This window comes from Leptodactylus fuscus, chromosome 4 (assembly GCF_031893055.1).
Source record: "Leptodactylus fuscus isolate aLepFus1 chromosome 4, aLepFus1.hap2, whole genome shotgun sequence".
In the NCBI taxonomy this organism is placed as follows: Eukaryota; Metazoa; Chordata; class Amphibia; order Anura; family Leptodactylidae; genus Leptodactylus; species Leptodactylus fuscus.
In genome coordinates, this window is record NC_134268.1 from 125,389,462 (window position 1) to 125,404,547 (window position 15,086).

The following is a 15,086-nucleotide window of genomic DNA, read 5'->3' on the forward strand; positions in this document are numbered from 1 at the left end:
TTCAGGGACTTTGGTGTGTTAGATGCCCCCAGACATACTTCCCCTGCTGTCCCAGTTGCATTTTAGAGGTGTTGGCATCATTTGCTGAGGTGTCATAGTGGACTTGGTCACCCTCCTGAGTCGAATAGTGGGATCCCGTGAAACGAAGCATTTTCTCCCATAGACTATAATGGGGTTCATTATTCATTCGAATATTTGAATATTGAGATGCTATTCGGAACGAATAACGAACATTGAATATTTTACTGTTCGCCCATCTCTATTGAAAACGCTATTGGGGATTGAGATCTCATTGAAGATCTCAATTCCCATCAGCATTTTTAACAGCAATTCGCTAAAAATCCTCCCCCCCTCTCCTGTCTCGGGAAACATTAGTGAAAAAGGAAGGGGGGAGGATGAGCAGCCTGCAGCGTGCACAGAGACAAAGAGACAGAGAAGCATTTTCTCTGTCCCTGTGTACAACCTGTATGTGACCCTAGGAGGGGAATAGAATAGGGATTCAGTCCCTATTTCCCCCCTCCTGTCAATCAGAGAGCATGTTTTGATTTGTTACAAAATTTCATGAAGGTGGCTATTGTTGACCCATTGAGACATTTGTAATCTTCAAGTTGTCTACTTTCAAAAAATATATAGAGTTTAGGGATTCACTTGCTATCCACGGTGTGTAATCTCTACATTTTATAGGATGATACTGTTTTAATATTTCTAGCTTCTGACTTGACGGGACCTGCTCTCATTTTCTGCACTTGAGAAAGGGCCAGTGTAAGGCCCGAAACATGTTGTGCTATATGCTGTATTTTTAACTATCCAATAAACCCTATGTGATTGGACCCTGGTTTACCATCTTCCTAAACTTACCAGTGTGCACGGTTCGGGGTGAAACAGCATGGATCATTTAATCTACTGCATCGGGCATTGGTGGGTGGAAATCCTGACTGATCCACGTCTGATTCATCTTCATAAAAATGATTCTTTACAAATTTTGCGTGGATAGATGAGTTCTCCTTGGGGTAACTATGGCCCCTGGTGCACTAAACAACCACTCTAGTGCCCCACTATTGGCTGGGCAGGACAGCTTTTCCAGGACAAACTTGGCCAGTTGTGGCCACAAATCCAGTTTGGCTGCCAAGAAGTCCAAGATCTTCCATGACGGGTGACATGATACACTCTAAATATGCTACCACCTGCTGGTTCAAGTTCTGCTCTGTGTCTAGTTGCTGATGAGCAGCTTCTTCACTATGCGGATTAAGAAAGCTGCTTATCAGCCACTCTAGTCTCAGGCTGCTACTGATGGAGCCCATACTGCTCTGCCACACCCAACCCCTGCCACAGCTGCCATGCCAGTGCAAGTTGAGTGCTCAGGGCACCCCTGGTAGGACATGTGAGAGAATGGACAATGGCACAGATAGACAGCAGCCAACTTGCTACATGGCATGTCTCTATAGTAGTTCAGTTTGTCCTCCTTCTCAGTGGGTGTAAAAATGGCCCCCGGTAGTGAGGGTCTAACATTGTGGAGAGCCAGTAGTCATCCTAATTGCAATCGGCTACATTGTCATCCAATAATGTCTGCAGGTCACTGATCTCCTCCTCAATGGTCTCTAATCCAGAAGCCTGACCACTCGCAAGACCAGCTCCCACGTCACTCTCCTCATCACTACTACTGGAGAAAGTGGCAGATGTCTCCGTCAGATCTTGGCTGGGCACTAGCTGCTCACCGTCCAGTAGTAGCTCCCTCACAGTATAGTTCATTTGAGCCCTGAGCATAGAGTAATTCTATAGGTGAGGGAACACAAAAGGACAGAGGCAGGGTACAGGGCCTGCTCCTTGGCCATGCCAACTAACGGTTGTGTCTGATGAACCCACTGACTCTTGGCTGGGGGTATCTGATGTGACTTGGAATGAAGTGGATAAATGAGTCAACCAGACTACAACTGTTGGGTTACTGGTCAAGACATGACCAGGACTTGATACTGGGAGCTCAGGCCTCCCAGTAAGTGATCCCTGCTGCCACACACCCTTACTCTGCTGTGAACTGTGCCTGTGCCAGAAACATTTAGGCCTGTGGCCCTCCCCTGAGTATGGCCTGTTGCCTCTCTCTCTGAAATACTGAGAAATGGCCTGTAATTTTATACTGGGAACAAAATATTGAATATGTCCCTAATTTGTTTCCCCACTGATAAACACCTTTAAAATAAGAGAGGGAATTAGAGATTGTTGGCTAAGATTTGTTGATTTTTGCCACTATTGTATTGAGAAAATGGCCTGTAAACGTATACTCTGCACACAATGGCTATTTTGCCCCTTATTTGTTGCCCCACTAAGGGCTCGTTCACATCTGCGCCGGCACTCCGTACTTGAGGTTTCCGTTTCCTGCCTAAAACAGAGGCAGGAGACGGAAACCTGCAGGAGTCTTTCTCACCCATTCATTTGAATGGGTGAGAAAGCTGTCCGTCCGTGAGCGGCGGTGAGCGTTTTTGGTGAGCGTTTTTTCTGCATGCCAGAAGACGGAAACCATAGAACTGAGACCGTGAACACAGGTGTGAACCTAGCGTAAGAGACAACTTTAAAATAAGTGTGAGAACAGCTGAGTGCAGTTATGAGTGGATGATATTTCAAAGATTTTTGCTGTAAAAGGCTTGTTATGTTCCACCTTGAACACACAAATATGAGTAATGAGCAGCAATATAGCGGCAGTGAGCGCTGCAATAAGTGTTAAGTTTCTTTTTGTTAATGACATTGCAACCACCCCAAATTCTTCTTTGCCTTTCATCTCTATATTTTCCCTGCACTTGCAATTCTCTTTCCCTGAACTTCTATCCATTTCCTAACTCTATCCCTAGCTCCTCCTCCCGCCGTTTGTACCTGCAGTAAGAGCAATGTGAAATGACTGCACCTAAAATGGCATTACCACCACAAAAGTGCTGAACCATGGTTTTTCACGCTTTTGCTTTTTTTTTTTAATGTAGATTGTAAGCCCCACATAGAGCTCACAATGTACATTTTTCCCTATCAGTATGTCTTTGGAATATGGGATGGAAATCCATGCAAACACGGGGAGAACATACAAACTCCTTGCAGATGTTTTTTTTTGCCCTTGGCAGGATTTGAACACCAGGACTCCAGCACTGCAAGGCTGCAGTGCTAACCACTGAGCCACCGTGTGGCCCCCACGTTTTTGCTTTTGATATAAATTAAAAAAAAATAAATATAAAAGTGATCATAGCAATAGACATTCCACAAAATGATACGGTATATCTAAAAAGTACACCTGGCAAAACAAGATGCTCTATGCATCCCTGTACACGGAAATACAAAAAAGTTATGGGTGCCAGAATATGGTGACTTTTAGAAAAAATTTAATGTTTTGCCAAGTTTTAGATTTTTGTTTAGGGATTTAAATCTAAATAAAACTATATAAATTTAGTATTCTCAGAATCATACCAAAACATATAGTACATATGGCTGCAGAGTGAACGCCATGAAAACAAAAGATCACAGGATAATATAATTTATACATTTTATGCGTAAATACTGTAAATTTATGGAATATGGTACGACATTTTATATATTTGGCAGTGCAAAGTCCAGAAAAACTAAATTGAAAACATGCTTTTCATGAATACTATTTCCTATTATTCCTACTATTTCCTACAGTGTATTCAGATTATATTTTTCACACTTTTAAAATTACTTACATCATTTGGAATAGTAAGTTCATGAGAACTCGTTGGGGATGTGGCATCCAGTCCTGTACAAATGAGAAAAATAGGTAATAAAAATGTCACAGACAAATTTCAATTTGTAAGAAGGATCTTTCACCACCTCCACCAATTCCAGTACCTAGTATCTGTAAAGAATCGCTCCTCCACTGATTGAAATTGGGTGAAAATTTTCTCTCTAGCCCCCAACGTTCCTCAGTAACAAATGCAGTTATTTTTGGTACCCAATGTGCACTGTAATGTCAAAATGACAGTGTCAGGCAGGGAACATAATTCAGAGCTCCAGTGAAAGGCAGCCAGTGTCAGAGCTCACAATTACCCCCTTTGTCTGCTCCTGCCTGACATCGTCCTCCTGAAGGTACATAGCCTAAATCATTTATCGGTCACCAAAACTAACAGCATTGATTGCTTGGAAATGGCAGGGGCTAAGGAAAAAATTCCAACTGTGTCAAAATCAGTGGAGGCTGGAGTTGGTAGAGGTGATGAAAGGTCCTCTTTAAAGTTTCACATTACATACACATTGTACCAGTGATGTATAGGAAAATTTAGGTCAAATTGAAGCAAAGAGTATAAGTATAGAACTTACAGCAACATGGAAATTGTTGTCATATGGGAACAATAATATAGTTTGCTTATCCATAATATTGAGCATTAGTAATCCTATAGCCTAAAATTATTTTATAGATAAATATTCAGATTATTAAATAGCAGAATGCTGAACTAAATTGAATGCTGTATACTATTGCCCTTTATATCTGTCTGTTTTCCACGTTAATTCTAACTTAGAAATTTAAAAAACAGAAAAATGTTACTTTATATATTGGAATAAAATAGTGGACTTCTGACAGGATAACAAAGAAGACAAATAGTATTTAGAAGGGTTGTCTGGGAAGATTAAATTTATTTACCTAATCAGGAGAATGATGATGATGAAGGAGGTTTCAGTATCACCACGACCCCTGAGTCATGTAATTAGAAGCAGCACTCTGCTTCCTCCTTCCTTACCCAATCTCACAAGTAATTAATTACCTGTGTTATGTGGGCTGACTGACAATAGTAAAACCAGCCCCCATAGCACAGGTAATTACTTGTGAGATCAGGGAAGGAGGGAGGAAGCAGGGAGACCCAAGGGTAAGAACACTACTTCTAATCCCATTACCCATGGGTTGTGATGAGGTTGGAACCCTCAACTCCATCATCATCCTCAATCAGGTACGTCAATTTAATCTCCCGGATAACTCCTTTTGTTGCATTTTTTTTTTTTTGAGCCAAAGACAGGAGTGGATTAAGCAGAAGGGAAATTTATAAAAACTTCCTGTATATCTCCCATTCCTTTTGTAGCCACCCTTGACTTTGGATCAAAAAGACGCAACAAAATCTGCAACAAAAAAGCTGCGTTTCCATAACGTGGGACTTCAGCCTAAAAGTGGTTTTCTCATTATAGCAAGTCATTCCCTATCCATAGGCTAGTTGATAATTGCAAATCAACCCACTTATCAGAAGAACAGGGGATATTAACATTCCATATTTCATACTATCTATGGCACTCCTATTGAAATGTATGTAATGCTGCCTGACCATTGCTCTATTCAAAACTGGAGGCAAAAGTCCCTTGTTATCCAATTTATTTCTGAGTGGTCAGACCTCCAGCAATCTGAAAGTTACCCACAATCATATGGATAGGGGATAATGTGCTTTGATGGGAAAATCTCTTTAAATAAACATGATTAGTAGTGTGAAGGCTTATTGGAAGAAGGAAAATAGAATATACTGTAAGTTGCATACATTTGTTTTAAATGCGAGTAAAGGAAATGAAAAGGGTGAGGGAGCTGTTTAGGGCAGGTTTGAACTGACAAGATCCATTCATCCATTTAATTAGGAACATTATAAGGAGCAGAGCAATAGCAGTACAAGGTAAAGTACAATGCAAGTGGAAATGATTTTAATATAGCAAACTTGGCACTTAAATGGGTTAACTGTAATGTTGCCAGAAAGTGGCTGTTTTATATATTTTTATTCTTACGACAGACCGTGAATATCAGATACATGAGGGGCCAATAGGCAGTCTCTGCGTGGATCATTTTTACAGGGTCGCTTCAGAGGCCTATACTAAACACAACACAGAGACAAAAGCAGTTGGCTCTGTTTGCTTTAAAATGGTCTAGGCAACCAAAATAGTCAGAAGCATAAGTACCGGGGTAGCAGCTGCCACAGCTGGTGGGCCCCTGATACTTTTTTTTTGTTGTTGTTTTAAAAGTCTATTATCTACTGAAGCAGGTAACAGGCCCTATTTACTTAACAAGCCCCACTCCTGTTCAAGGCTGCATCTGCTTGCTTCCCCTTTTGCATCCTTTATCAGTCATGGGTGCCCCCTGTAAAGCAAAAGGGGAAGTGAGTACGGCTATGAGCGCTATCGGTAAGTGAAGCCGAGGGCCCATGAACGCAACAAATACTGCTATTAATATACTCTGGAAGCCCAGGGAAGGTGAGGGAGTGAGGGAACATAAAAACCAATGTTACTTCCTATCCTGCACTCTGACATGACTCCCTGCAATCTTTGGGCCTCTTTAGTGATGTCCCAGGCCATAATGCGTTGCGGCGCAGGCCTAGACCACGTGACATCTGTGCAGACACTGAATAGGGCCAAAAGCAGCAGGGGATACACTGTATACCAGTAGAAATAAGTAGCAGTGGTTTTCATGTTTGTCACCATCCAAGGGCCTCCGATTATTATACTCTGGGGTATGAAAAGTTTGTATGAATAGTTTGTAGGTGGTCCATTATTGGGCATAATACTGTGTGAAGGGGTCACTGTGAGACATAATACTGTGTAGAGGGGCCGCTTTGGGACATTATACTGTGTGGAGGGGCAGCTGTGGGACATTATACTGTGCATGTGAGCTATGGGACATGATACTGTCTGGAGGCCGCTATGGGACATTATAGTGTTTCTAAATGAGGTGTTATACTGTGTGGAGACCAGGAAAGGGGACCCAGAGGGTGCCTTGGGGAGGCACAATCAAACGTTTGCTGGGGGAAGCCACTCTTTGCTAGTTACGCCCCTTGTCACAAATGTGATTTTTACATTGGCCTTGCCACTTTTCTAAAAGTGGATGGGGTAGGAGTGGGTAGAACTAACACCCAGGCCAAATTCACTAATATGTACGCCACTTTTGCTGGGTATGTGTGCATGGCATGGTGGAGCATGCATCTGTCCCTTGTCATGAATCTGGCCCTCCACTGTTGCAGGGATCAAGATCATCGTCTTTTACACTGATCTTGATGAATTCTCCCTAATCAAGCATGTATCCACTCTAAAACCTCTTAGGATTTCAACCAATAAATATTTATTAATAAGACTAAGGCACTTTAAGAAGCCCTCTCATTTTTCAGTCTTGTTAAGTAATATTCTATTGTTTTGATGTTTTCAAAATATCTGCATAACTGAATTTCCAGATATTATAAACCATTGTACAGTAAATTAATATCTATTGCTTAAGCAATGGATACCACAATTGAAGAGATTATTTTACGACTCCTGAAATGTTTGTTTAAGTGAATTTATTCTCTATAAAATGACAATTCTGAAGATTTATGAATATAACTCAAAGTACTGCTGTTCCTGTATTATCTCTCCTAGAAAGGTATGAATAAATTGACAACTGGGTTTTACCATACATTTTGTAAAAGGGTTGGGGCACCTTCCAACTGATAACACCAGGTGAGGAAATGTATAACATACAGTGGGTAAGGAAAGTATTCAGACCCCTTTGGATTTTTCACTCTTTGTTTCATTGCAGAGATTTGCTAAAATCAAAAAAGTTCATTTCATTTCTCATTAATGTACACTCAGCACCCCATCTTGACAGAAAAAAAACTGAAATTTAGATGTTTTTGCAAATTTATTAAAAAAGAAAAACTGAAATATCACATAGTCATAAGTATTCAGAAAAAGACAAAAAGGATATATCCAGCAGTCGGAATCCGGCGTAGTAAAAATAAAACTTAACTTTTATTAAAAATGAATCATTCTTCCATTAAAACGTTTGATCATACAGGGGGTAAGCTAATTCCTACGCATTTCGAGGTTAGAAACACCTCTTAGTCATGGCATATCGAACATACAAGTAATGCACCCTTTATAGACTAAAAACAGAAAATCAAAAGAAACCCCTCCCATCTACATTCAGACGGGGCTAATTAATCATGTTATGTGACATATGTGAAGAGGGATATAGAGGATGGCAGATATACGATTTGGTGGTAAAATTATTGGTGATTTAATTGGTACTATATGTTTGAGTTCTTATACTAGTGTGTTAATAATTCAAATGTTCGTTCCCTGATGTTGATTCTTATCAATGAATGCCCATATTAAATATGTCCGAACTGGATTCATGCGCATGCATAATAAATATGCCAGAATCAAAGATGAAAGATGTTGATATAAGTGTGCATGTGCAAGTTGTCGGCATATAATATCGGTATTATGAATTAGGTAGAATTGTATTTCATATGGACCCGGACGTGGTAAGTGTTTTTAATTGGTTCCATTCGTTTTTACTAATATATTGATGATTCAAATATTCGTTCCCTGATGTTAATTTTTATCGGTGAATGCCCATAGTAAATATGACTGAACTGGCTTCACGCGCATGCATGGTGAAAGTGCCAGAATCAAAGATGAATGATATGGATATAGGCACGCATGCACAGGTTATCGATATATAATGTCAGTACTGTGGATTAGATGGAGTTGTATTTCATATGGACCCGGACATGATTATAAGAAGGTTAATCTTTAATTGTGATCTTTATTGGTAAGTCAATATTTTTGTATTTTATTTATATAAGTGAGAAAGCTTGTATCCTTGGCTGTTAGATATATCAGGATCTATAAGACTTATTTGTTTATGTAAACATAATTAAAAAAGAAGTTTTGAAAAGAATGGAAAAATTATGTTTATAATACAAAGGGATAGGCAGTTGAAGATATAATTTGAGAATATATATAACTGCTCACTAATAAATTAATTTAAAAAGAATGGTTTGAGATGGGCATGGATTTAACCCCTTCCCGACATCCGCCGTAATAGTACCTGTGTACCGCAGAACCTGTGTGCGCACCATGCGCTGCGTGTGTCAGCCATATGTTATGGCTGACAATGCCCCGGAACACCCGCGGTCGGAACCGGGTCCGATCACGGGTGTTAACCCCTGAGATGCTGGCAGTCAACATGAGCGCTGGCATCTCCGGGGTTTCAATATAATATGGTGCCGATCGGCACCCCCCGCGCCGATTTCGGGGGGTGCCGGTGTTCGTAGGAGGCAGCCAGGGGTCTGATCAGTGACCCCGGGTCTGCCCTATCACTTACCCCATCCTCGTACCTGGTTGATCCTGCCCAAAGGAAGCTGTCAGCCCTGTGCGTCTACACAGGCTGACAGCTTCCTATACTCTGCAATACACGTGTAACACGTGTATTGCAGCGTATATCTAGTGAAGCAGTGATCAGCCGATCACTGCTTCAATCCCCCATGGGAACAGAAAAAAAAGTTAGAAAAAAGTAAAAATAAAAAAGTTTAAATAAGTTTAAAATAAATTAGAAATAAATAAAGCCCCCAAAATCTCTTTTTCCCCATATAAAATGTTTTATTATGTAAAATAAAGAAAGAGAGAAAAAAACATTACATATTTGGTATCACCGCGTCTGTAATAACCTGAACAATAAAATCAAAACATTATTTAACCTGAACGGCGAACAGCGTAAAAAAAAAAACTTAGAAAACCGCACAAAATAATGATTATTCACCACCTTTCCCTTACCAACTGTTCAATAAAAAGTAATCAAATGGTCAGATGAAAACCAAAATGGTAGCAATAAAAAGCAGAGGTCATCCCACAAAAAATAAGCCCTCATCCAGCTCTGTCTAGCGAAAAATAAAAATGTTATACCTTTCAGAAGATGGTGATGCAAAAATAATAGATTTTTTTCCCTAAATTGAATTTTATTCTGCACAAATAGCAACGCATTAAAAAATAATATAAATGAGGTATCGCAGTAACCATACCGACCCGCAGAATAAATTTAACATGTTACTTATGCTGTACGCTGCACAGGAAAAAAAAATACTAAAAAGCAATGCCAGAATTGATGTTTCCTTTTACATCCCACCCAGAAAGAGTTAATAAACTGTAGTCAATAAGTTAAAGGCACCCCAAAATGGTGGCATTGAAAAGTACATCTAATACCGCAAACACCAAGCCCTCATATGGCCACATTGCCAGAAAATAAAAATAAAAATCTAGCTTGTACAATGTGAAGACAAAACCCCCAAAAGTCACCAAATCATTAGGACATAAGTGGCTGCGACTAGAAGGAAATGTATAAGCTGTGCAAGTGTTTTCAGGGGGCACCCCATATTTAGAGCTTATGAGAGATAATACACCAGCGCTGATCCCCCAGAATGCCCCATCCGTGTCATAGGAGCTAGTGGGAAAATAGAATGGGATTTGGTGTACCCAATTTACTCCGCACAGCTTACATATTCACTTCGGGGTTACTAATGCTCACTACATCACTTGATAAATTCTTTGAGGGGTGCGGTTTTCAAAACGGGGTCACTTTCTAGAGGTTTCCACTGTTTTGACACCTCAAGGGCTTTGTAAATGCGACATGGTTCCTCAAAACTGATCACAGCCAGATCTGCCCTCTAAAAGCTCCTTGGCGCGCTCTCGCTGAGCGTCCATATATTAGTTTACACCCACAAGTGGGATACTATGGTAGTCGGGAGAACTTGCATAACAAATTGTGGGAAGCGTTTTCTCCTTTAACCCCTTGTGAATGTGCAAATTCTAGGGCTAAACGAAAATATTAGTAAAATAAAATCAAATTTGAAAATTTCACCTCCATTTTGTATTAATTCCTGTTAAGCACTTATAGGGTTAAATTACTAGGTATATGTTGACTTGGCTTATTTAAGGGGTGCAGTTTTGAAAATGGGGTGATTTATGGGGGGTTTTAATACAAGGGTCTTTCAAAACCCCTTCATAACTGGATTAGTCCCTTAAAAAATGGGTTTTGGAAATTTCTTGAAAATTTTGAATATTGTTGTTTCACTTGTAAACCTTATAATGTCCGTAAAAAATAAAAGGGTGACATAAAGGCCTACTAGGTTTACCATGTTTTAATACATTAATACATTAGTACATTAAAACATGGTTAAACCTAGTAGTTTTTCATAAATGTGGGTTTACAAGATGCAATACCTGCAAGTATGCTAAAAAAAACCTTAACCTTTCAAAATACGGATAATAACAAAACTTATAACATCAAATTGTTCCTTAATTGCAGGAGTGATCATGTAATTTACATGATCACATGTGAAACTTGTAATAAATATTATATCGGGTGCACATCAAGAATGCTTAAGACTTGTATTGCGGAACAGGTTCACCTTCCAACAAGACAATGACCCTAAGCACACAGCTAAAATAACAAAGGAGTGGCTTCGGAACAACTTTGTGACCATTCTTGACTGACCCAGCCAGAGTCCTGACCTAAACCCAATTGAGCATCTCTGGAGAGACCTGAAAATAGCTGTCCACCAACAATCACCATCCAACCTGATGCAACTGGAGAGGATCTGGAAGGAAGAATGACAAAGGATCCCCAAAACCAGATGTGAAAAACTTGTTGCATCATTCCCAAGAAGACTAATAGCTGTACTAGCTCAAACGAATTATGACCATGGGATATTTCAGTTTATTCCTTTTAATAAATTTGCAAAAAAAAATCTACATTTCGGGGGGGGGGGGGGGGTTCTGTCAAGATGGGGTGCTAAGTGTACATTAATGAGAAATAAAATGAACTTTTTTTTGATTTTAGCAAATGGCTGCAATGAAACTAAGAGTGAAAAATTTAAAGGGGTCTGAATACTTTCCATACCTACTGTAGCTCATAAGAAAAGTTGATTCAGAAATGTTATATTGTATTTAGTCTAGTATATGTATGAAGTATTAATAGTAAAACAGACATCTGATTTACGTTAATGGTATAAAACAAAGAAGCAAGGCAGATTAAAGTGACAAAGGTAAATGAAGCGCAAAAACACAATAAGGTGGGTTATAAGAAGAAAGTAAATAGGATAATTTGGTCATTGACTGCATTTAGTAGACAAGATGAAGTAATGACCATGGAAAAACAAGAGGTGTTAACAAGTAGGACATTCTCTGGGGATCATGGGTACGTACCAGGGAAACCAGGGGTGGTCTGCCCAAGGGGAGTAAAAGGGGTTTGCTGCATAGCCAACTGGTGAAGCTTGGTCAACTGCAGGGCAGGATGGGAAATTAGAACTAACCAATCAAATGTAATTATATCAGAATACAGAAAACCATCTATTGTTTAAAGAGAAGAACAAGTTTATTAAAAAAAACAGAGGCAATCATTTTTTTTAAAGCTACAAGAAGGGTGGTAACACACAATCTACCTTGGTGAAAAAATAGCAGCATCATTCAATGACTGGTGATTTCTCTTCTCTGTAAGTCAACCATTTATTGACTTTATTTATTGAAGTTGTATTTAATTACTGGCCTTGCGGTAACAGCAAAACTGCACACCTAGTACTTAAATGCAAATAAATTTCACTGTGCTGTCAAAAATCACTGAAAGGAGTGGCTTAAAACTTAACTTTTAATAAATGTGTATATATTGTCATATATTGACATATATATATTGTCAGAGTCTGGGGTTGCTAGGTGGGGTGGCATAGACACACAAGTTCGGTTTCTTTACTCCAAAACAAAGGTAGAGTTTTATTTTCACTCAAAAATATAGTGCAGCAACAAAAGGAAACTATACAAAAACAAATACCTGCCCGGCCAGGCTCTAACTAAACACAGAATAGGTAACCTCACCTAGAATAATAGATACACCTCCAAAAATATGACCATTTTCTTTGGCTCTCCAGCCAAGCTCTGCCCCACAGTCTTGCTGCTGGAGCTGACCTTTTACACCTCACTGATGAGGACAATTCACAGCAGCTGATAAGCTGCAGAAACATCTACAATGTGTGGACTGGAGGGGGTTGGAATGACAGGCCCCACTACCAACCTACCTGCCATTCCTAAATCCAGCCCAATAGAGAGAACTTGAATAACGCTCAGCAGACAGAAGTTATCTGCTGAGAACCAGTCTTTCTGGAGTTTTTCCATCTCATCCACCTGAGTAGTCTGGGTGAGATGTATACCCCTTTCATTATCTCACCAGCCATCGGCTTACAATATATATATATATATATATATATATATATATATATATATATATATAAAACTTTCTTTGTCTCACCATTGTGTATTACTGAAGCAGTGTCATATATGTATAGTGACTCTGCTGGGGTGTATATGTCATTAAAATCCAATCGTGCACACACTGCATTCCTAGTGTTATAGATATTTGCTCAAACAAACAGATAAAACACTAGAAAATCACAAAAGACTTTGCTGTATTATAACTGCTTTGATGTAATAAGCAAACAACCCACACTTGTGAAAATCTAGTGTCACCAAACCAAATCCAATTGCTCAAAATACTGGACTATTAATGTCTGTATCCAGTGTAGCCTTTTAGCAGGACATTGGCTTATCAGTTTTTTGCTGAGTGCTACTGAACTAATTGCTCAAAAAACTGGGCTATTGATGTCTCTACCCAGTGTAGCCTTATGGTTTCCTATTCATGTAGGGCTCTTACCCCTCCTACAACTGCTAAATACAAATGAGCTTAAATATAAGAAGCTCCTCTACGCGATTCACCCACACTTCATGTGAATCTGAAGAGGCAGATGCAAAAGAAATAAAAAGCAAAGATGAATGCAGTGGCAACTGCTCTTCCCGCAACCCTGTTGGTGGGTCGCAGTAGATATGAGCTGCTGAGTGTGGCATATATATCCCAGGGCCCGCCCAGTACCACCCCCCCCCCATGTGTCCTAGCTGAATGCTGTTTGGTCACACCTCTATTGCATCACAGCGTGGCCTGGACTGGTTACTAAGGTAACTACAGAGACACTATGAGCCTGTTCTCCTATGTACATATCAGTCAACTGTGCAGATGGAATAAACAAACTGTTTATTCTGAAGTATCGTAGGATTGCTCAAGAAAGGTTAGCATGGCAATGATTATTGGTCAACCATGTGCATATATTCCACCATATATTTCAGGGTAGGAAATACACCGCCTATATAGGCGGTATATATATATATATATATAATGATACTCTCAGAACACCATGTGCATACCAGACTTAATAAGCATCGCCCTGTATGGATTTTTGAAGAAATGGTGACTCACAATCTGTTAAAAGTATCTGAGGTTTCAGACAAACAGAAAAGGAGAAATCTGAACAGTACTCATTTGAAGACATTGATATACCTTGAAAAGGATATCTCCATGCTATAAAAGCATCAGATAAGGGGGGGATATTGTCATAATGGATCATGACTAGAGATGAGCGAACAGTGTTCTATCGAACACATGTTCGATCGGATATCAGGGTGTTCGCCATGTTCGAATCGAATCGAACACCACGTGGTAAAGTGCGCCAAAATTCGATTCCCCTCCCACCTTCCCTGGCGCCTTTTTTGCACCAATAACAGCGCAGGGGAGGTGGGACAGGAACTACGACACTGGGGGCATTAAAAAAAATTGGAAAAAGTCATTGGCTGCCGAAATCAGGTGACCTCCATTTTAGACGAATAGTGGATTTCAAATCCGGGTCATATGAGAATGTGAACTTTGTGACTATGAGACAGGGATAGCTGTACAGGCAGGGATAGCTAGGGATAACCTTTATTTAGGGGGGAATGTTATTAAAAATAACTTTTTGGGGCTCTATCGGGTGTGTAATTGTGATTTTTGTGAGATAAACTTTTTCCCATAGGGATGCATTGGCCAGCGCTGATTGGCCGAATTCCGTACTCTGGCCAATCAGTGCTGGCCAATGCATTCTATTAGCTTGATGAAGCAGAGTGTGCACAAGGGTTCAAGCGCACCCTCGGCTCTGATGTAGCAGAGCCGAGGCTGCACAAGGGTTCAAGCGCACCCTCGGCTCTGATGTAGGAGAGCCGAGGGTGCACTTGAACCCTTGTGCACCCTCAGCTCTGCTACATCAGAGCCGAGGGTGCGCTTGAACCCTTGTGCACACTCTGCTTCATCAAGCTAATAGAATGCATTGGCCAGCGCTGATTGGCCAATGTATTCTATTAGCCTGATGAAGTAGAGCTGAATGTGTGTGCTAAGCACACACATTCAGCTCTACTTCATCGGGCTAATAGAATGCATTGGCCAGCGCTGATTGGCCAGAGTACGGAACTCG

The 15,086-nt window shown here is 40.2% G+C and overlaps 1 protein-coding gene across 2 annotated transcripts in view; it reads right to left on the bottom strand.

Moving 5' to 3' along the window:
• LOC142200577 (poly(rC)-binding protein 3-like) overlaps positions 1-15,086 on the bottom strand; it is a 411,290-nt gene that overhangs the window by 99,735 nt on the left and 296,469 nt on the right. For both annotated transcript variants that reach the window (XM_075271023.1, XM_075271022.1), the window contains 2 exons: positions 11,971-12,046; positions 3,696-3,748 (listed from right to left, as the gene is read on the bottom strand). In XM_075271023.1, coding sequence (XP_075127124.1) covers positions 3,696-3,748; positions 11,971-12,046 — 129 coding nt within the window. The remainder of the gene's footprint in view (positions 1-3,695; positions 3,749-11,970; positions 12,047-15,086) is intronic.